The 23846-nt window shown below is 40.6% G+C and overlaps 1 protein-coding gene across 1 annotated transcript in view; it reads right to left on the bottom strand.

Annotated features, from left to right (window-relative positions):
* Positions 1-23286, bottom strand: part of CFAP54 (cilia and flagella associated protein 54) — a 363910-nt gene extending 340624 nt beyond the window's left edge. The window contains exons 1-4 of the mRNA XM_056119478.1: positions 22955-23286; positions 13773-13878; positions 10342-10485; positions 6010-6181 (exon numbers count right to left, since the gene is read on the bottom strand). Coding sequence (XP_055975453.1) covers positions 6010-6181; positions 10342-10485; positions 13773-13878; positions 22955-23286 — 754 coding nt within the window. The remainder of the gene's footprint in view (positions 1-6009; positions 6182-10341; positions 10486-13772; positions 13879-22954) is intronic.
* Positions 23287-23846: the final 560 nt, after the last annotated feature.

Below are 23846 nucleotides of genomic sequence, written 5' to 3'. Positions count from 1 at the left end.
ACTAAACAAGTTATTTAGGTATAAGCCAGGAACTTGTATAAACATGCCAGTAATAGGAACTGCAGAATTTCAGAAACCTCAGCAGGCTGCCCTCGAGAATGACAAGGGCCTTTTGTACTTTAAAAAGGTGACTGACTTTAATTTTTGCAGCCCCAGTACATTGTAACTAACTGAATCCTTCACTGAATGTTCAGAATCTTGGCATGGTTATACACTCTTACAGCAGAAACCTGACAGAGAAAAAAGTAGTTGATACAGTTTGAACGTGGAATGAGTTTTCATAATCACAGGACAGTTATAAAAGCTTTTCTTGTTTTGAGTCAAGAGAACTTAACCGAGTATAAGTGAAGAGTTTCTTGTTTTGAACCAAGAGAATTTAACCTAGTATGAATTTATTGTCATGTTGCTAAATTTGTTTTCCATCAAATATGGCCACTAACTTAAATTTTTGCTGGGTTTGGGTTAGTTGAAAAGTATGTATATAACTCTACACCCTGTTTGATTTTATAAAAGAACCTAGACTGAATGAATGTCACAAAAAATCAAGGATCTGTGAATTTAATAGTCAATTAAAATATAGTAAGTGCTAATGTACTAATGTACTAGTGATCAAAAAGATCAGATGTATTTAGATCAATTGACAATGTAGTCCATGGGGCTGACCCCAGTTTGATACCTGGTACTACATACAGTCTCCCGAGTACTACCAAGGTTCACTCCTGAGCACAGAGCTAGACATAAGCCCTGAGCACCACCTGTGTGATACAAAACAGAAAAATTTTTACATGATAATATAGAAAAACTGATAAATTAATTTTTAGTGACTTAAAAATCCAAAAATATTTTATCTATGAGGTCTTTGCATTTGCTAATCCCGATTAGAATGCTCTTCCTGCATCCAGACCCTGTGCCAGGTTTAGTCTGATCTGGGGCACCCTGGAGGGGAGCAAGTGAGCCCAACACCGGTCCAAACAGAACCCAGACAGCCAAAAACCTCCACATCCCAATTGCTGCCACACTCAAGGCTGATCTTCACAGGCTTAGAATGAGCCTCATCCATGAGTGAACTTGTTGAAAACTCAGTTATGCGAGTTTTGTGACTGAAATCTCCAGGCTCTCATAGAGTAAAGAATGGGTGACCTTCCGCCATCCCCTGTTCTTCCTGGAGCCTGGCAGCCATGTCCACGAATTGCCTCTGACACCACATAAGCTCATTAACAGCCATCATTCAGAGACTCACAAAAAATTCATGGGAGAGATCAACAAGCTAGAGAGATGCCTCTAGACCCCAAAGTCACCTTTCAATTAAAAATTTAACCCCAGGGGCTGGAGTGATAGCACAGCTGGTAGGGCGTTTGCCTTGCATGCGGCCAACCTGGGTTCAATTCCCAGCATCCTACATGGTCCCCTGAGCACCGCCAGGAGCACTTCCTGAGGGCAGAGCCAGGAATAACTCCTGTGCATCTCTGGGTGTGGCCAAAAAGCAAAAAAAATTAACTCCAGCTGTATCACCCTATTTAAAAATTTAGAATTCCTGGAGTAACATCTCATACTCTACACCACTGATGTACTCGGAGTAGCACACTACATTAGGTGGGGTGTAAAGTAGAAGGCAACCAATCTTAAGGTTCAATCTGTAGCACCATGTTAGTAATCTCTTCTACAAAGGCCTATGCTCCAGGGTGAGAGACAGCAATCTTCACACACTTTCTTCTAAGGAAACTTTTTTTGATCATTTTTAGTTGATTATTCATAACAAGCAATAGAAAATAAATTATTTTAGGGCCTTCTATTTGGGCAGGCTTGGGTGGTGATTGGGAAAATTTGAAATAATGGTGATGGGAAGATGTAATGGTGGTTGGATTGGCATAATAGTAATAAATTATTGTGAACAACTTTATAAAGGTTAAATTTCAAAAAACAGAATGCTCTTCCTCCAGTAGACAGATTATTTACCAGTCTCCTCAAATCTTAGCTCCTATATCTTGTCAATGAGACCTTCTCTGACCATTCTATTTTGAAATGCAGCCAGAACCTGCTCTCCCTATTCACTTCTCCAAGGCAATCATCATCAACTGGCACACCAGTTAGTTTTGTTGATCATCTCCCTAGAGAAAAATGTAACCATGAGAACAGTGGTTTTGCATGTTGTCCACTCCTTATGTCTTTAGCACCTACAACAAAACCTAGTACTCAAATTCTAGATCAGTTTCCTAAAGAAGGGCCATAGCTGGTAAAATCAAGCATGTCTACTTCCCATTGTGCAGAAATCTCTCTTCTGAGTAAAAACCCCAGCAAACTCTCACTCAGGTCTATAAAAGGATATATGCAAGGATATTCACTGTAGAATAATTAAACAAAAGTGGAGCAAACCAGAGGCCCAATACTAAAGGCTATATGTATATCAGAAATTAATTCAGTGGCCATATTTAACAAACTGAATAAACTCTAAAGCCGTACTACACAGAAAAATACTTAGGAACGGGAAAATCTAAAGCATAATGTCATATGTGTAAAGAAAAACACACAGGAGAGAATATAAAATATACTGAAATTATTTTTTAAAAATATATCCTTCACCATCCAAAAGTACTGTTCTTAAAAAAAATAAATTCCTAAGCCAAAATTGCATAAGGGAGGGCTAGAGTGATAATACAGTAGGGCACTTGCATGCAACCAACCCAGGTTTGATCTCCAACACCTCAAATGGTCCCCCAAACCATACCAGGAGTCATTCCTGAGTTCAGAGCCAAGGATAAGCTCTGAGAACCACTGCATGTGTCCCCAAAACAAAATTCAAAGTGGCATAAGGCAAAGAAGCAATTACCATTATTTCCCACCAGTGTGGGAAAATATTTCAGCTTTTGCAGACCCTCAAAAAGTAACCAAATCATACTAAATAACTCAGAAACTTAGAACCACACTTTTATATATAATTCATATAAAAGCAGAATCTCCTGCCCCCGCACCTGGCTGTCCTCACCGGGGCCCCTTGGAGGAGGGCGGGTTGAGTTTCCCTCATCGCCCTGAGCAGAGCCCCAAAGGCTGAAGACCTCTGGGACCCAGTGAAAATCATGCTGAGACCACTCCACACGCTTGGACGAGGAACCGGCAGAAGAACCCAGGTGTGCAGGACCCGGGGCTAAGATCTCCAAGCCTGCTCAGTTCGGGACTGGGCCTCCTCCACCCAGCTCCCCCACCTTCCAGTAGCTAGACAGTTACACCCACCAACTGTGGTGTAACCCTATCAGTGGCCATCCAGAGACTATAAAACCAAGCTCCCAGAAGCGGATAAGAATAAGAATAAGACCTCTTATTCTCTAGTTCTCACTCTCAGAGAACCCGGCAGGCTACTGAAAGTATCATACCCGCCTATATGCCTGACTAGGAACACCTGTAAAGGTGATTAGAGGCTGCCCCAAAAACCTCCATCTGTCTCAGAGAGTCCGGCAATCTACCGAGAGTATCCTGCCCACACAGCAGAGCCTGACGAGCTACCTGTGGTGTATTCGATATATCAAAAACAGTAACAATGAATGGTCTTCATTCCCCTGACCCTGAAGGAGACCCCAATATGTCATCAGGCTATACTTGCACATGACAGGGACGAATGGAGGCATTACTGGGCCCCCTCGAGCGAATTGAAGAACAACGGGGTGATAGTGATAGTGATAGTGATAGTGATAGTGATAGTGATAGTGATAGTGATAGTGATAGTGATATAAAAGCAAAAATGGCATGATAAGTACATGGCCTATTATAAATTATTTCCCTGGTGGAGAAAGTCAACTCACCATCAAACAAATGCTAAATGCTACTTCTACCAGATGTATTTTGTTTGGCTGTGTTGGTGCTCAGGGTTTACTCCTAGCTCTGTGTGCAGGGAACACTCCTGGTGGTGCTCAGGGAACTATATGTGGACAGGGGATTGAACAAGGGTCGGCAGGTCCAAAGCTCAACAATCATGGACTGGAAAATTTCTTTCAAAGCCTGCCTCACTTCTGACAGAAAATGTAACGTCCAATTTTAATCAAAATATCATAAAATTATTTGGAGAGGGAAAGGAAACAAAAGATAAGGGATCATAATTCTAGTTATCATGGTTATGAGAACATGTTTCTTTCCATTTACTTAATTTATATATAATTACATATATTTCCATTTATTCTCATTTTATTGAGATAAAAATTACTGTCATTATTTTCCTTTCATGAAAATATTATCTATGGGGTGGAGCGATAGCACAGCAGTAGGGTGTTTACCTTGCACGCAGCCAGCCTGGCTGAGCCGAGTTCGATTCCTCCGCCCCTCTCAGAGAGCCCGGCAAGCTACCATGAGTATCTTGCCCGCACAGCAAAGCCTGGCAAGCTACCTGTGATGTATTCGATATGCCAAACACAGGAACAAGTCTCACAATGGAGATGTTACTAGTGTCTGCTCAAGCAAATTAATGAACAATGGAAGGACAGTGCTACAGTGCAGTGCTACTATCTACGGGAAGAGGATGTGGCTCAAGTAGTATAGAATCTGCCTCACATATTCTATCCCAGGCCTGACATGCCCATCCACTTTCCAGTACCACTCATTGTAGCGGCCTCCACAATTTTATAGCACTGTAGCACTGTCCTCCCATTGTTCATCAATTTGCTTGAGCGAACACCAGTAACGTCTCCATTGTGAGACTTGTTCCAGTGTTTGGCATATCGAATACGTCCCGGGGAGCTTGCCAAGCTTTGCCGAGCAGGCGAGATACTCTCAGTAGCTTGCCAGGCTCTCTGAGAGGGGTGGAGGAATCAAACCCGGGTTGGCCACGTGCAAGGCAAACACCCTACCCGCTGTGCTATTGCTCTAGACTCACAATTTTATATTAAAGAATATATTATTGAGGGCCCAGAGAGCTAGCTCAAGGGACTGGTATACATGTTTCATATCAGTCCCCATGTTTGATCCCTGGCACCACATGATTCCCTGAGTACCTCCAGGAGTGACTCTGAGTATCACAGTGTGCCCCCCCCCCACCTCCACCAAGAAAGAAAAAAAAAGAAAAAACAATTTTAAATAGATTAATTCTGGAAAGAGTTCATTGGGCTGAGGAGACATGAAGGAAGCCCAAGTTCGATGACTGGGACCAGAGAGTAGGATTGATTCCCAAGCACAAAACTAGGTAGCTCTAGAGCACTTCTGGACAAGGCTCCATGCCCCCATCAAAGAAGAAAAATATGGGACCAGAGCATAGTACAGTAGGTAGGGTGTTTGTCTTGCACATGGCTCACCTGAGTTCGATTCCCAGCATCCCATATGGTCTCCCGAGCACTGCCAGGAGTAACTCCTGAGTGCAGAGTCAGGAGTGACCCCTAAGTATAACCCCTCCCACCAAAAGAGAAAGAAAAAAATGCATATATTATCCAGAGAACAGAATGGTTTTGGACATTCTACAACTTTAAAGTCTAGAAAAACAAATGCAATATTTTAATAGCTAAGATTCCTTTCATGAAACATATATTACTATACATAAGTACATCTATATGACATGCACATAAATGTACATATATAAGTAGATTATGTACATCCATATGCACATACTCTCAGAGCTCCTCAAAAACAGACAGGAGGAGAAGGCTCACAAAGACAAAGCCACACTCAAACTATTTGAAAAGAAGACCAAGAACTGGATGTTTAGAATCAATCTGACCTGCACTGTTCCTTTCATCCCTCCCCATTTCTGTGTTTGTAAGAACTGTGGTGCCTGCTTTTGGTGCTGAGACTCATATGCTCACAGTCTCTGAAATGTGCCAGGAGCTGAAAGTCCAAAGGTATGCTTTGAAAAGATACATCCTGCATTAAGAGAACAAACTAAAACAATTTTTTAAGAACCAGCCCATAGCCCCATAAAAACATTCCTTTATGAAATTAACATTGAAAAATCACAAAAATCAAATGAGAATAAAACCTGGCACTTAAATAACTTTCTGAAATTTGTGATGGGAAATAAAATACACAGGTAAATACCATTGAAAACAATCCAGCAGAGGTGCTCCTGGGGAAGAGCCACTTGCATGAGGAGTCGAAGAGAAGACAAGATCCGCAGACAATGGGCCATGGAATCCTGGTTCTGCAGGTTCACATCACTGTCACAGATAAGCTGGTAGCTGCAAATATTTTTGCCATTTAAAGCTTGAAACTGAAATACATGGGGGAAAGAAGAATGTAAATAAAAGTTTGTGCTATTTAGAAAACTCTTCTTAAGCTGTAAAAACCTCAAGTGGAAATAATTAAACATATTAGGATAATGCTGTAACCTGAATCTAGTGTCTCTCCAAAATTATCTGTGCAAACCGAATGGAAGGTGTCGATCATGAGAATGAATGGGATTCATAAGGGATTAGTGCCCTCCTTGTAGAAGAAACCCCACAGAGCTACCTCACCTCTCCAGCCATGAACGGACATAGCAAGAAGGTGGCTGCTTATGAGCCAGAAAACAGGCCATCATCAGACACCAAATCTTCCACCACCTTGATATTCAGAATTATGAAAAATAAATGTTTGTTGTTTAACCTATCCAGTCAATGGGATTTTGGTAATTCAGTCCTTATTGCCTAAGATATAAAGATAGAAATTATATAAAGCAGGTTTCTTCAAGGATTCATTAACATGATCTTTCTTTAGTCAAAAATTCTCCCAAAAAAAGTTCAAGACCTTATTTCCAAGAATATAAAACTGAATTTCAACTTTTGTATCCTCAACTAAATGCCTTTTTTGTCTTATGAATTCAGATGTAATTGTTACCAATTACACAGTGCACTCGTCAAATGTTTATTCAGCACCTCTGTTTGACATAATCTGCTTAAACCAGTTCTCAAAGATGAAGAACAAAAATCCCTGCCCTAGACAGAAAGAAAAATACTCTCTAGGCACTGTAGGAATGCTTAAAGTCACCATATGGTCACTGTGTCAAATGTCTTTGGCGATGTTAGAAATTAAAACTTAAAGAAATGAGGCTAGGTGCAGGGACGTAGCCCAGTAGAGAGCAGGATTGGCACACGAGAAGCCCAGATTCAATTCCCAGAGCCGCGTGGTCCCCCAAGCACTGCAGAGAGCAACCCCTGGGTGCAAAGCAAGCCATAAACAGCCCCTGAGCACTTCTGGGTGTGTACCCTCCCACAGAAAGAAAAGAAATGAAGATCTAGCGGGGCCCATGGTCAGAATACAGCACATTCCTTGTCATTCCAATGGAAAAGGCAAAGGGCAGTGGATTACAATGATTTCATTTCTATATTTGACATTAATGCTGACCAAAGCGTAGAATTGAAGAACAGAGAGTGGGGTTACACTAAGGGAGACCAGGAGAGAGCAAAGCCTCTGAGGTAGTCATGGATACCCGGATCCAGGATGCTGTGAAAGGAATGGTTTAATCTTATCCAAGTTAGTATATTAAGTGACCAATAATTCGATGGGGGAGGTAAAGAGAGGATGTCAGCTGAATGGGTTCCAGCTTGAGGAACTAACTAGAGGCAATTATGAAGGAAACATGAGGAGTACAACCAAAATGGGAGATGTTCATAGTGTGAATGGATAGACATGAGGTTCAGAAAAGATAAAAAAAATTATCAGTATTAATAGAGTTCTGAAAGTTGACACTCAATACAAATGGACCTATCTCTACCACAGAGATTTCTTGCTTAGAAATACACTTCTTCTAGTCATCACAAAACGGACACCACAGAAGATACTTATTAATGCATCTATGTATTAGAATTATTATCCTTGAAGTGCTCTTTTTTAAAAGTATATTTTATGGTATTTTTTTTTCAGTGTCAAGACCTATTCTTTAATTATCCCTGCAAACTGTGAACAACCCAGTGAGGTAGGTCTTATTATTAACTTTTTTTACAGATGAGGAAACTGAAGCACAAAGAAATTACAAAATCCCTCTGAGGTCCCACACAATTAGGAAGTAGAATCCAGATAGGCTCATTCTAGAGACCAAATTCTTAACAATCTTTCCATCTGCCTCCTTGAGGCTACGTACACGGGAACAAAGTGGTCTGACTTGGCTCCCAGGGGAAAACATCGCAGGACTGTTTGCCTCAGTTTGTGTAGGAATGGTCTCTTGGGAACAATGAGTTCAACATGCCCAGAATGCTCTGTACTTGCTACACTATACACTTGCCTCTTGCACTCACACCCCAGACCTAGTTTGCTCTGTACTGTCCTTGCCTATACTCCCCACCCTCAATCACTCACTGCCTACCTAGTTCACCAGTTTCCAAGGCTACTTGACAGTCAAAACAACTGTTTGTCTTATCTAACCTCCAGACACAAATGGCTCTTGGGGGATGCCTAAGAAAGTTTAAAGGCTCCAAGATTGTGCTGCTCTGGCCTCCTCTGAGATCTCCTCTGAGGTCTCCTGTGTATCTCTCTGACCAATTAACACTAAAACACTTTTACTCTGTATTATTATTATTTTGCTCTTTGTCTCATTATTTGATAAATTCTGTTTATTTACAGAGTCTTTGGAGCCACAGCCTGCAGTGTGGTGTTCAAGGCTTAATCCTATTTCTGTGCTCTGGGATCACTCCTGGCAATGCTAGGATGAACGGGGTATGGCCACACACAAGGCAATCACCTTAAACCCCTGCGCTGTATCTCTGGCCCCTATTTGGTAAAATCTTTTACCTGCCCACCAACTCATGTCTCTCAGGGTTGAGTCTGAGAAATTCCCTCTGGGCCCTTCCAATGATATTTCTGAGTATTTTTGCACAAGACTTTGCTAGTACTCTTTTGATAGTTAAATTGCTTGCTACTTTAACTCTGATCCTTATGCATTTAATTCTGAAACCTATTTCTCTAATAAAACTTCCTAAGATAACGAGTTCTGCACTGTTAAGTTACTACTGGGTCACATCTTTGGCCCATTCATTCTATAAATTCATTTTATGTGTATTTACAGAGAACTACAGCATGCCAGCATCGTGCAAGAACCTGAAGCTTAGCTTGTGAAAGGAAACAAATTCTTGGGCCTGGGATGTTGCTCTGCAGTAGAGCATTTGCCTTGAATGTGTGAGGTACTGGGTTTGATACTTGGAACCACAAAAAAAAAATTACTAAAAAAAAAATTCTTCATACCATCATAACAATTCCGCAGGCATATTCTTACATAGGTTCCACGGCCTCTTACCTTATGCCTCTAGTTTTCCCTTCTAATCTTGTCCCTGTTTATTTTAAGATTAATACTTCCACCTATAGGGAGCTAGCGGGGGTGGTGGAGTGGAGGAGGAATTAGGGGATTGGTCAAGACGTCTTAAGAATCCAAACATCTCAAGGCCAAAGAGATAGTACAGAGGATAAGGTGTATGCTTTGCACACAGCTGACCCAAGTTCAATCCCCAGAACTGAGTGATCCCTTGAGTGCTCAGGAGTGATCCTTGAGCACAGAGCCAGGAATAAGCCCTGAGCACTGCTGGCCCAGAAACCAAACATCTAAGCATTTCTTTTAACTATTCTCTTTCCAATGAGGTACTAGCTGATTTTTCTTAGTATTCTCATTCACATCTGTGCTACAGTCCCTGAAACTATTCAAAGTGCCCCAAATATGAAATATGTAGTGATCTCCTATTTATCAAACTGTCTCCTGATTCTGAAGCCTTGCATAATCTTCATGTTATAATAACTCTGGAATCAGACTAATTAGAGTTCAAACACCAGTTCTCTCCACTGCTTTATATAGTCTAGTTTCTTACTCTCTAATAACTCACTTTCCTCATCTGTAAGAGTTCTAATAGAATCCACCTTTCAGGAACTGTAAGGAGGCTGCAAGATTATAATTCACAGGAAATGTTTAGAAGAGATCATTTCTATCCATATAATACATGGTGACAGCTCAACCAGTGAAATAATGGTAGAAATTAACAATAATACTGGTATACTGGAAAAAAACATAAAATTTGTGTATTAAAAGAGCTATCATTTGATCTCCAGAGCCTAACAAACTATATTAACTGCATGATTAGCTTTCCTTTCTCTATTAAAAAACAAGTTTAATAATAATAACATTCAATGCACTGTTATTATGAAGATCAAGAACATTTTCCAAAACATGTTGTAAACAAAAAGCATTCATACTAGTCCTCATTATTAGTAACTGTCTGCCAGGTAAATGGTTACAATGATACACTCTCCAAAGCATCTTAACAAAATTTAATCAGTGCACTTTCTTATCTAGCACGGGAAACATTTATAAGCACCTTACAGCACACAGGTAAATGCAATGACAAACTGTCAACTAAAGAGCAGGCTGCATAGCTCGCCATGAGTTACAGATATTTGGCTAGTTCATCTTACTGTTTGTGCCGCAGTTTTATCTCCAAAGCCTTTTGGAAAAAAGACAGTCTTGAATTGATTCACATCTGCTTTATTCTCATCAAAGTCAGCACTGAACTGCTGAAGGTATCTCCCATAGCACTGTAAAAGGGCCAATTTATATTCCTGAAATAAAAATGAGGACTTGATGAAAGTTTCAAATATCATTTTGCTTATCATTATTAAAATTAGGTAATTATTCTTAATAGCACCCATGTTATGATTATTGCCTCTATTACCACCACCATTACATTATTGCTTTCACTACCATTTTCAAATACAGATAACAGACACTGCACAAGGCAATTTGTGTGTATTATTTCATCTCGCTCTTTTCTCAACACAGCTATTCTGCAATGAGACCATCATGATCTCAAAGAGGAGACTATTCCCTGGGGCACTGTGTGTGTTAGCATCTGGATACACAAAATCCAGTCAACACAACCAGAGCATGATAACCCACCTGCTCAGAGAGTGGAGGAGTTACCTAACCAACCTTATCTCTCTCGCAGCTTTTCCCTTTTACTGGAAGGGGGAAAAAGAAAAAGGAAAATAGAAGAGCACACGAGGCAGAAAAAAGAGGTTAGAGGAGGGAAATGAGACAGAAGGAAGAGTTAAAGGAAGAACGTAAAGAGGGAAGGGATGACGGAGGGAGAAAGAAAGGAAGAAAAGGAAGAGAAGAAAGGGAGCAGAGAAAGAGAGAAAAGAGGTGGAGGATGCTGGAGATAACTCAAAGGACTGGGGTGCACCACACTGTTGTTCCCCAGGACTGCCATGGTGCCCTCCCAGCAGCCACCAGTACTGCCATGAATGAAACCCCACTGTCAGAGGTGGCCCCCAGTGAAAGGAGGGAAGGAGAGGAGGACGGGAGGAAGAAGAAAAAAATTAAAAAGGGAAAGGAAAGAATAGGAAGTGAGAAAGAGAGAGGGGGAAGAAGGAGAAAAAGAAAGGAGAGGAGAAGTGATGTTAAAGGTGGAGAAGAGGAGAAAAGAAGGGGCAGAAGAAATGCAGGTGATGTGCATTCTGTTTTCTTTCATCCGTCAACAATCTCTAAAGCTCCATCAGGACAAATCAGAAATGTCTGCGCTCTGGGATGCTTGTCAGATGCTTGCATTGTAGTCATACGGCTCATTTCTGTTGCCCACAGGGCACACTTGGAGTTTTAGGGCAGTGGATTGTGAGTAAGTATGTATGTTGGTTGCAATCCTCCCCAGACAAATGTCTTCAGAAAATGCAGAAATAAAAATAAAAGATCCTTCCAGGTTGTGAAGGACCTGTTGATTGGTTATCTAGCCCCTCGGGGGGCATCCACTCCAACCCTGTTTTGTTTCTATTTCTATAGGGTTGTTTGTTATTTATTCACTCAATCAGAATCCTTTCTATCATAACTTACTTCATACAATGAATTCAAATTTAGATTCAAAACAAGAGTTTTCCAGACTGGAGAGAGAGTTCAGCGGGGTAGGGTGCTTTCCTTGCACCCAGCGCACCTGTTTTGTTCGTTTTGGGGTTTTTTTTTTGCTGATTTTGGGCTCACACCAGGCGATGCACAGGGGTTACTCCTGGCTCATGCACTCAAGAATTACTCCTGGCAGTGCTTGAGGGACCATATGGGATGCTGGGAATCGAACCCGGGTTGGCCACATGCAAGCAAATGCCCTACCCACTGTGCTATCGCTCTAGTCCCAGGCACCTGGGTTTAACCCTTGTACAGCATATGGTTCCCCTAACCCTGCTGAGCAGAGCCAAGAATAAGCCATGAGTATGGCCGGGTGTGACCCAAAACCAAAATAATAAGAGTATTCCAATAAGATCTTGACTTAGTAAAAATACAGAGATCCTCCTAGAAACTAAAATAACAACTCAGTTGTTTCCAGGGCGGTCAGTACTTTTATCACTCACATTCTCATTTCAAAAAGTAGGTAAAACAATTCCTTTGTTCCTTTAATTTTCAAACATCCTATCTGGGCGTTCGGACGTAAGTGTTCTGAATCAGCCACCACCCTTTATGAACTTTGTTTATCAACTTCTAACATATTTGATTCCTCCCTCTACCAATATCCACTCCACCCACATAGATATCCCCAAAGCAACCCAAACTGTGCAGTACCTCACCAGCTTTTTGTATTTAGGAGAAGCATAAAAAAAAATGGAAAGGAGCTCTCTCTTCTAATTCCTGTCCAACTGTTATTCTGTTTCACATGCATATAGCTTCCAAGTTTGGATCTCACCTGCTGTTTCCTTTCCAGCATCCCCTTCCTGGCCTAGTTCTGCAAACTATGTTTGTTTGGGTTTGGTTTTTTTTTCCAAGTTTCAGAGGCTTGTGCTTCATTATGTGGAACAAAGGTGATTTCTCTAAATTTGGCAGCAGACATCAATCTTAGTTATTCCTAATTAAAGTTCCTCTATGGTTTAGTCTTCTACTTTGTAAATGTCACTCCCAACAACATTTAAATCCAGAAAATAGAAATAGGGAGGGGGGTGAGCAGAGGGAGAGAATGAAACTAAACTCTGGACAGTGTTTCTCAACCCTTTTCTAACTGTGGCCTCCCTAAGACCTTGTGTCCTCTACCTGTGGCCCCACCTCAACCCCGTACCCCCTCACACTCCTCCAGCCCTTACCTACTGGTTGGCCCCTTTCAAACATCCTGAGGTGCCACAGGAAGGCCATATGGTCTCCAGTTGAAAGCCACTGATTTTGGATACAATAACTCTCAGACAGAAGATCCCTGAGGTACTAAATACTCATTATTTAACTTTAAAGTAACTTGAGCCTAAGCCAGGGCTCAAAGGGGAAACCTCCCATAAAACTAAAAACCCCAAGTTCACAGCAATCTAACACTCAGGCATTGAACTGGAACTAGACATAGAGCAGAAATCCAGTTTGGAATGAAATCCTGAGCAAGGAGTTCATGTACAGAAAGGCTAGTAAACCATACAGCAAAACGTTAAGAGGAACGCTTTCATTAAAATTGGACTCCGGGAATCAGGCAGCATAGCAGCAAGTCAGGAGTCCTGAGAGCTGTCCGCCGGGTAAGGTCAACCGTAAGAAAAACAACAGGAAGTGGTATCTGGGCTCCTTTGTGTAAGGTAGGAACACGATGACTCAGCATTTCCTGTTGGGCGCCTACCACACCCTCTGTCACCTAGGGGCGGGGCGCTGCTCCTAAAGTCAGGACTTTCAGCTCTGGAATCTCGCCGCGAGAGAATCTCAATTACTCATTAAAAAGCAAATACATTTTTGGCTACTGTGCCTCACTGAAATGTTTGTGTATTCATCAGGGTTTTTTTTTTCCTGAAGAAATAAAGTCAATATAAAATAGAAATTGATCAAAACCAAACAATAATAATAATTAGCCAAATTAATTTTATTTAGGCTTTTTTCCACCCACACTCTGTACCCAGGAACTTACTTTCATTTCACAAAGGCTATTTCCAACTCTTAGAAGGTTTTCATTGTAATAGTCAGCCGGCAACCGAGGGGCGTATTTGGTCCAGATATTAAACAAACAGGTAGCACTGGAAAAATCATGAAACAAAATAACATCTTCAAAGTCGGCAGAAAACCTCAATTAGGTTGCATTTCTTAAAAAACGTATGCTATTTTTCCAATTTGTTGTGTTTATATCTAAATATAAATACATGTAATTATAGTTAAAATAATTCCTTCTCTTCAAATACTGACTGAAAATTCTTATGTATGTTAATCCTCTTTTTTTTTTGGCAGGGGGAAGGTGGGGGGGGGGGAATGGAGGGATGGATTGTGTGGAGTTGCTGAGAGTGGAACCCAGAGCCTCTCACATGACACAGAGCCTACCCCCTGCCCTTTTAAGCATTTTGTACTTGAATACTCAAAATGTTGTGCAACCGTGTGCCCCCATCCCTCACCTCAAAACTTAGGATTCTCTGTGGATAAAAAAGCTAAAATAGAAAGGCATGAGGCTTTTAGTTTGGGGACTTATAGTTTGACAATCCCAATCTGGAAGATGCCATCTGGTTACATACTTTGTCTTTCATAGGTCAGGACAGAATCTTATGAAATCCTTTGTAACAATAAGGACCCCAGACTTATACTAGAAAATTCTAGGCAATAGATACTGTATACTGGAGCCCTCTGTAAGAGACACACTCCTAATAGCCCTTTGCTGGCATATTCTGTTCATGTGATCTATGTCCACTGTATGTTTCCCAACCACACATGCTCAGTGTTCCCCCTCATAACTATGCATGAGTACTCCTAAAAAAGCTACTATATATGAAGAGTGTTAGATCACCTTATGTCTGTCATACAACCAGACACACACACACACACACACACACAACACTTCCTGTCTTTGAAGCTTGTTCTATGGCCTCTACTGGTTAGATATGCTTCTGTAAATTGTATACATTGGTTTCTTTACCCTCTCCTATTATTTTGCTCCTGTGTTTTTTGGACAATACATTGTTAAACAGACTTTTTTTTTACAGCAGCTAAGTTCACAGGAAGGTTAAACAGAAGATATAAAGTTTTCCCAAACACCCCCCCCCCACACAGCCTATCCTGTATCCACATCCCCCACCAGAGCTGCACAACATTTACAACTGATAATCCTAAAACAACACATCGTTCTCACTCAGTGTTTAAAGTTCACATTAGTGTTTTCTTGGTGTTGTGCCTTCCATGGGTTTAGATAAATGTCTAAATTGTGTCTGCCATTATAGTACCTTGCAGAATAGTTGCCCCAGGCAACCACAGATCTTTTTACGCCATTGTTTACCATTTTAAAAATGCCATAAAATAAGAATCAAACAGTGCCATTTTCAGACTCGACTCTTTTACTTAGTAGTGTGAGTTCAAGATTCACACACACAAACACACACACAACACTTTTTTTTCCATAATATTCTTCTCATAGCTCATTTTCTTCCAGCACTGAGTAATATTTCATTGTCTAAGTATACCACAGATTACTTATTCTCTCACTTACTGAAGGACATTTTTTCCCCCAAGCTTAGGCATTTGAACCAAGCTGCCACAAACATCTATTACACACTTTTGTGGCAACATAAATTTTCAACTCATTTGGGTAAGTATCAAGGAGCAGGATGAAATGGACGGTAACAATATCTTTAGTTTTTGTAAGGAACCATCAAACTATCTTTCAAAATGGTCACACAATTTTGCCAACACACCAGCAATGAGAGTTCTTCATGTTCCATATCCTTGTCAGCATTTGATGTTGCCAGTATACCAGATGTTCTAATAGACGTGTACCTCATTGTTTCAATTCACATCTTCCTGATATACATAATGCATAAGATCTTTTCCTTTTATTTACCACTTAAATTTTTTCTTTAGTGCCATGCTTGTTAAGGACTCTAGGGCTTTAAAATCCAGGTTTTCTTGGGGCCGGAGTGACAGTACAGTGGGTAGGGCATTTGCCTTGAATGTGGCTGACCTGTGTTCCATCACCAGAATCCTATATGGTCCCCTGAGCACAATCAGGAGTAATTTAGACAAAAGACAGAAGAAACCCCTCAGCATTGCTACATGTGTCCCAAAAATAAATAAAAATTGGGTTTCCTAATGCTAAGTTTTAAGTGTTCTTTTGATATTTTAGATAATAGCCCTTTATCAGATGTCTTGTATTTATGTTCTCTGTATCTATTTTCCCTGTTGTCTTTTAGTTCTCTCCGCAGTTTTTCACAGAGTAGAACTTTTTAAAGTCAATTTTATCAGTTAATTGTTTGATGGTTAACACCTTTAGAGCTACGCCTAAAATTGCATCACCAAACCCCAAGTCATCTAGATTTCCTTATATATTTTCTTGTAGGAATTTTATAATATTATTCTGCATCTAGGTTTTTTTCCATCTTGAGTTAATTTTGACTTGGTATCAGTGTCCAGATTCATTAGTTTATACTTGGCTATCCAGTTGTTCCAGTATTGTTTCTCCAATAGATGATCTCTAATCCATTTTAATACCTTTGCTCTTTTGATGAGTAACTGTGTTGATGTGAGTCTCTTCCTAGACTCTCTATTCTGTTCCTTTTATCTACTTAAGTCTAATTTTCACCATTACCATAGTCTTTGGCTGGAGAGAGAGCTCAATGGGCTGAGCACAAGCTTTACATACAGGAAGCCCAGGTTTTATCCTAGCACTACCTGGTCCTTGAGCGTTGCCAGATATGGCCCAAAACAAAACAAACAAAAACATCACAATGTCCATTACTGTAGCTTTACTGTCAGTCTTGAAGTCAGGTAATACCAGTCCTCCAACTTTGTTCATCTTCAATGTTTCACTGGCTGTGTTTGATCTTTTGACAACACGCGTTATATTTTTATGTCATTTCCACAATCTTGATATGCATAATAACTGACACAGTGCTCTTAACTGATATGTTGTCTTCTAGTCCTTGAGAAATCAACTCAATGAGAACAAGGACTTCAACTACATTTTTTTCCAGTCCCAAGAGTGAAGAATATCCGGTATATGTAGATGTTCATTTATCAAAATAATTCATAATTGACTAGGGGAAACTTGTGGCAACTTTATTCTTGTATATAAAGAATACAAAGGCTCAAATATTCAGACAGTCCATATAGGGCCATGCTTCCTTCCACCAAGTAAAACAAAAGCACAGCATACAGTATGTCCAGCATGATTTCTAATCAGTTTCTAAAGGGAGCAGATCATTGCTTAGTTTGCTCATTCATTTAATTAACATTTATTCCACACCACCCTCTTGGGAATTACAGATGTCACTAGAGAAAAAAATTTTTTTTCTTAACACCTATCCAATCCTCTCAATAATTTCTAGTTAGTACTGTTTGTGTCTCTTCAAAATTCCTATGTTAAAACCCCTAATCTCTAATGTTCAGCACTTGGAGTCAAGGCCTCTGAGGAAGTAATTAAGGTTAAATGAGGTCATAAGAGTGAGGTTTGGGTCCTAAGGGTCTAATGTCCTTATAGGAAGAGACACCAGAGAGCTTGTTTTCTCCTCTGTGCTTGCTCAGAGAAAAGGTAACGTGAGGACAAGTGGTTGATTCTGCAAGCCACAAAGACAGCACTCACCAAAAAGAGTCCTTGCCAGGCCTTGCTCTAGTACTTCTGGCCTCCAGAACTGCGAGAATTAATTCCCGTTGTTTAAGCAACCCAGTCTATGGCATTTTGTTATGGCAACCCAATTGCTAAGTAGACTACGCTGACTGAAAGAAGCAGAAATGTACACCTAATGACTGAAGATGGCTCCAGTACTTACAATGTGTGTTTGGGGTCATCAATGAAACAATCTCAATGGAAATGCCTAAATTTATTTAATTAAATGATAGTGAGCAACATGCTTGTGGGGGAAGAATAAGAGGGATATTCCTCACTTCATGGACTGTTTAATAATATTTCAGGGAAGGAAATATATAAAGTAGTAAATATTCAGGCCACAGTGATAGCATAGCGGGTAGGGTGTTTGCCTTCCATGCAGCCGACCCAGGTTCAATTCCTCCGCCCCTGTTGGAGAGCCCGGCAAGCTACCAAGAGTATTTCGCCCATACGGCAAAGCCTGACAAGCTACCCGTGAGGTATTGGATATGCCAAAAAAACAGTAACAAGTCACACAATGAAGATGTTACTGGTGCCCGCTCGAGCAAATAGATGAACAACGGGAGGACAGTGGTACAGTGCTACAGTAAATATTCAATACCAAAGAAACAGTCAGGCAAATATAAACCACAAAATATTTTCAAAAAAACATTTTCCAACTTATTTTGCTTCTTCTTGTTGTTTGTTTTACATTTTTCATTTGCTGTTTCACAGTGTGCCACAGTATTAGCATATAATTAGTTAACAAATTTATCAAATTCAGATAGAATTCTTAAATTATGTAAATGAAGGTTAAATTCTTCCAATACTTACAGACTAGTGATGACTATATTTGATATATATGGGGGAAAAAGTTTCATTAAATCAACCAAGGTAAGAAATATTATATAGCGGAGTGTATCATACCCAGTGACGCTCAGGGGTTACTCCTGACTCTGCACTCAATAATTTCTCCTGGTAGTGCTTGGGGTACTATATGGGATGCTGGGAATTGAAGACAGTTTGGCCACATGCAAGGAAAACATCCTTACCTGCTATACTATTGCTCTGGCCCAAGAATTATATTTTTAAGTGAATTCTACATTCAGTTTAAGACTTCTCAAATGGCTTACATAATGAATAAGGAAAATACATATTACAAATAGTATTTTAAGAGTGCTAAAGTGCTTTGAACTGATTATTGCTGTGCTATATATTTTGAATTTCATAATAGAAAATCGTAACGATATAAACAAAACATCTAAGCCTTTTATGCTTATAATAAAAGTATACCTTTGAAAAGGTACCACACTATGACATTCTATGGTATGACACACTATGGTATGATCAAAATCTGTATTTGAGATACTATGAATTTTTATGTTTATGGAAGTTCCTATACTTACAAAAAAATGAAACAAGTTTTTACTTTAAAAAATATTCATCTTTCAGGGCTGGAGCAATAGCACAGTGGGTAGGGCATTTGCCTTGCACGCGGCCAACCCGGGTTCGATTCCCAGCATCCCATATGGTCCCCTGAGCACTGCCTGGAGTGATTCCTGAGTGCAAAGCCAGGAGTAACCCCTGAGTATCGCCAGGTGTGACCTCCCCCCAAAAAAAGCAATAAATAAATAAATAAATATATTCATCTTTTAAATATGTTATAAAACAACTCCTACCTCCTGTCATTTTTGTTCAATTGGGACAATATCTCTAAAACATTTATAAAAACAGAAAGCACAAAACGTTAATTCCTTATCAAAAGCAACATAATGGTTTCCCATTACTTTTGGAATAAATGGAAATTCTCTAAGTAGCCTTTGATACCTTCCATACTCTACCTATTCCTCTAATTTAATCTCATACTACTGTATCCACCCTTACCAAACTATACTGAACAGGCTTCTTTACTTTTTACTTTAAAAAATATTCATCTTTCAGGACTGGAGCAATAGCACTATTCCTCCAAAGTTCTGGCTCTTTCCAGCTAAGATCTTTGCTCATTCCCTCTGTTTATCTCCTCTCTTGGCCTGGTAGACATCCAGGTATCTTTCTAATCTTAGCATAATGCCACCTCACACACCATTGTTTCAATACTGAGCCCCTCTGGCTTCTCCTTAATCCCCTCTTTAAAATGCCTTCTATCCTGACCATCTCATTAGAAATTGCAAACTCCTGCCTTCCACTCCAATGACCTTTCCTCTATTTTCTCCCTAGCTTTTACCACTTTCTAGGTTGAGCATAAAGTGCGTTAAAATATTTTTGTTTTTCCTGCAGACTAGAATATAGATTCCAAGAGGGCAACGAGTTTTATCTTACTACAGTCTCTCTGTGTACAATGCATAGTACGTGAAAGTGCTCAGCAACTTCTTCCTCTTAGCTCTTAAGTGTTGGCTTAATGACTTACTAAAAGCATACCTCCCTCTCCAGGCTGTAGGCTCCATAAACAGATTCCTCTCTTCTGTTCACCACTGTATTCCATTACTAGTGCAGAACCTGGCATGTAGTGCATACTCAATAAATAGTATTATGTATAATAAATACCTAAATTGAGTGAGGTTAGATTACTAAGGTCTGTGTCAATCCTTAAAGTTTAAGATTCTATTATCGTCTATTAAAGAACGGACAAATACTACAGTTATCAACTAGTCCAAGTTGATTTCTCCATATATATCACTAGCCGTTATGGAAACAAGGAAAACAACCCTTGAATTCTTTCCAAAACAAAATATTTGTTCAATGCTTACTATGTCCTAATCTACAGACAAGGTACTAGAGATGGAAATATGAAAAACAGAGCCAGAGAGATAACATAAGGTAAGGCGCTTGCCTTGCATGCAGCTGATCTGATTTCAAATTCCAGGCACCACATGTGGTTCCCTGAGCACCACTAGGGATCACTCCTGAGTACAGAGCCTTGAATAGCTCCTGAAAACTGTCTGATACAACCCAACCACACACACACACACACACACACACACACACACACACACACAGGGCAGTACTCAGTCATGCTGAAGTTTACATTCCAATAGTGGAGATATATATATATATATATATATATATATATATACACACACACATATATATACACACACACATATATACATGTGTATATATACATACACATATATATCATATATACATATATCTGATATAATCAAAGAGGTGATAACTGAGCTGAAACCTAAAAGAGTAGATATCTGGTAGGCAGCTATGCTCACCATGATACCACCAATGCCACTACTGCCTAGATATCTAAAAAGCTAAAAGATACAGCAGATATAAAGTTTCCAGGGTGAGAAACAGTGTGATCTATACTCTTCAAAAATCCTAAGGGTGTCAGGATGGCTGAGTGGTCTAAAGCACCAGACTCAAGGTATGATTGTAATCCAAACATGAAAGCTTGTAACTATCACAGGGTGATTCAATAAAATTTAAAAAAAAAAAAAAAAAGAAAAATCCTGAAAGAATAAGGGATTGGTTTAGATAGACAAGGTCAGGAAGGGTCAAATTCTCATACACTGTGAACACTGGAAGGGGCTTAATTTTACTTTAATGGGAGAGAGACCAGGGATGTAACTTAACATAGAGCACACATATCACATATATGAGACCTATACCAGCACCTCATTATAAAAAAAAAAAGCACTGAGAAGCAATAGAATGTCTTAGGTAGCAGTGTGGGCAATGTTTTTATAAAGATACCCTGACTGTTATGTAAGGAATAGATTTGACTTGAGTGACTGCTACATAGTAAAACACAAAATGATGATGGCTTGCTAGAATGTAGAGAAAGTACTGTGTAAGGCACAAATATAAATAAACATGTAAAAAATGTACGAGAGAGAGAGAGAGAGAGAGAGAGAGAGAGAGAGAGCCCTGGGGTAGGGGGCAGGGGGAGAGAAAAGCTCCTGCCATAGAGGCAGGCCGGGGCTGAGGGTGGGGGGAGGGTGATAGGAAGGCAACTGGGGACACTGGTCCTGGGTATTGCAACACTGTATGACTGAAGCCTAATCATGTTCCACTTTGTAAGTGATTCAATAAAAAAAATTAAATTAAAAATGTACTCTTTGTGGTAAGTCATGGGTTCTCATCTTACTGGCCCATCAGCAGGATTTGACTCTGTTGATATGACAGTCCTTCCTCTGGGAACTCGGTCTCTGGCTTTAGTACACTGCACACTTACTGGATTTCCCCTTATCTCCTCCCTCAGGCCTTTGTTAGTTTCCACCAATTTCTTATCTCCTCACTTCTCTAATGTGAAAGCATCCCAGGATTTGGCCTCTTCTCCACCTAGACTCATGCCAGCAATTCCAACAGGTGTGTTATGATTTAAACATTATTGCTATGTTGATCAGATGCAAATATGAGTCTTCTCTGGCCTTTAAATACATAGCTACCAACTGTAATCTGGCACAAGATGTTGAATCTCAATAAATCTATGAAGTGGACTCTCTTCCTGCCCAAAACTTGTCTCTCCCAGAACCAGACTTTCTAGAGAAAGTCCTCATCATTTGTTACCATATATTCATCTTTCTCAAAGGTAATTTTCTCTGAATGTCACCATGCTTTACAAGACCGGTTTTCAAATGAAAAGTACATCCCAGGTCATCTCCATTCCTACCTCAGATGGTCTCCTTAGCACTATTTCCTTCTGAAAGAATTTCCTTATGTATTTGTTTAGTGGCTATCTATATTCCCAAAACATATGCTCAGCAAAGATGGGACTCTTTAACTTGATGTTCTCCTAGTTCCTAGAATGATTACCTGATGATGTATTAGGTGCTCAATAAATTGCTGCGTGGATATTAATATATTTCTTCATATAAAATGCATGCAGGAAAATGTAACTTCAAGCTACTCACTGCTCTGATACTTTGTCCCTTGTCTACTTCTGTAACTGCTGAGTTGGCAATATGGGAAAGAAAGAAACATAAAAAGAAGTTTAAGGACAAGAGTTTGCCAAGCTTAGTAACAACAGGATCTCAGACATAAACAAAAGCAAACATGAGCAAAACGAGTCACAAAATCAACCAAAAATCACCATCATCCTGATGGCCCTATATAAAAAAAAAAAAAAAAGGACTGAAAGTGGACGTGTTTGCAGAATAATCTAATTCATGGCATCAAGAACTTTTTTTTCAGGAACCTACGCTCTCTTCAAGTTATTCCTTTTTGTCTCTGTACACGGAGTTGTCCAGGTGACTTGGGGCGTTGTTGAAACCCTTGCAAGGGCCAGCCACTGGCATGGATGGGAATTAGGAGACACTTAAGAGAAGGCGTGGTGGAGGATGAGATCTTTCTGTACTGATTTTTATTTCGACCGCAGCAGGAAACCGAGAGAGGACCTTTACTAGGAATTGGAAGTGGATCGTCGATGAGTCTCTGCTTCTTAAACATTTGTGTCTGTCTCTGGGGTCCCTGGGTCAGGTTCCACCTGGGCACCCGGATCTGACCAAGAAGCATCTTCTCTGGCCCAAGAGTTGCCCGTCTGCGGCCAGCGCCCTCCCCAGCGCCCTGACTTCGCTTACCAGCGCCGCTGGAACTCGTACTTCTGTTCCTCGGTGGTCGCTAAAGCTTTTTTTCTCTTCACAAAGCCTAGCAACTCCCGGATCTCCTTCTGAAAAGAGGCCAGGAGCGGGTTCTTCGCATCGAGCGGACCGTAAAACACCGCGAGGGGCAACGACACGTCCGGGGCGCTTCCCGCGGGCGGCGGTGAGCTCGAAGAGCTCGCCTTGGAGTCCAGGGGCGACTTGGAGGCCGCGGCCGAGGACGGGGATGGGGGCGGCAGCGGACCGGACGGCGAGTCCGGGGAGTAAGAAGAGAACGAGGGGGACGCCTGCGAAGCGCCCCGCGCCGCCATATTGCAGCCACACGCGGTTGCCAGGCGACGGTCTCCCGGCAACCAGCTCGACCGCGCGATTTAAGGGGGAAACACAGCGGCCCCTAGAGGACAGGGGAGAACAACAGCGGCCGGAAAGGAATGCTGATGCTTTTGCAGGGCGTTGTGCCCGCGGGCTGGCTTACAGCACTGTAGGAAATGAGAAAAGAAGGTTCAGGCCAGAGCACCAAGGCAGCAGAGAGCCAGGATTTTACCACCGCACATGGAAAGTATGGACTTTTCCGTCTGAGCCACTTAATAATCGCGCTGTTCATTAATGTCACGTGCCAGACAATAATACCCTAAAGCATTCAATACTTAGAAATTCATGATCCCATTTTTTTTTAATCCTAATTTAGTTTCAGGGCTAAAGTTAATATTAGTCTTTTGCATTCCACAGCGTAAAAAACCAAAATCTAGGTAAGTTTGGTCAATCTGACCAAGATCATAGTGAAATGAAGTCTCAGAGACTAAGTCTCAGCCTTCTGGCTCCAAAGCCTGTGCTTGGAACAGAAATGAATAAGCAGCCTTCTCATCTTTGA

This window comes from Sorex fumeus, unplaced genomic scaffold, assembly GCF_029834395.1.
Source record: "Sorex fumeus unplaced genomic scaffold, SorFum_2.1 ptg000003l, whole genome shotgun sequence".
Classification (NCBI taxonomy): domain Eukaryota; kingdom Metazoa; phylum Chordata; class Mammalia; order Eulipotyphla; family Soricidae; genus Sorex; species Sorex fumeus.
The sequence above is the reverse complement of the archived record's forward strand: the minus strand, read 5'-3'. Positions and strand labels throughout refer to the sequence as shown.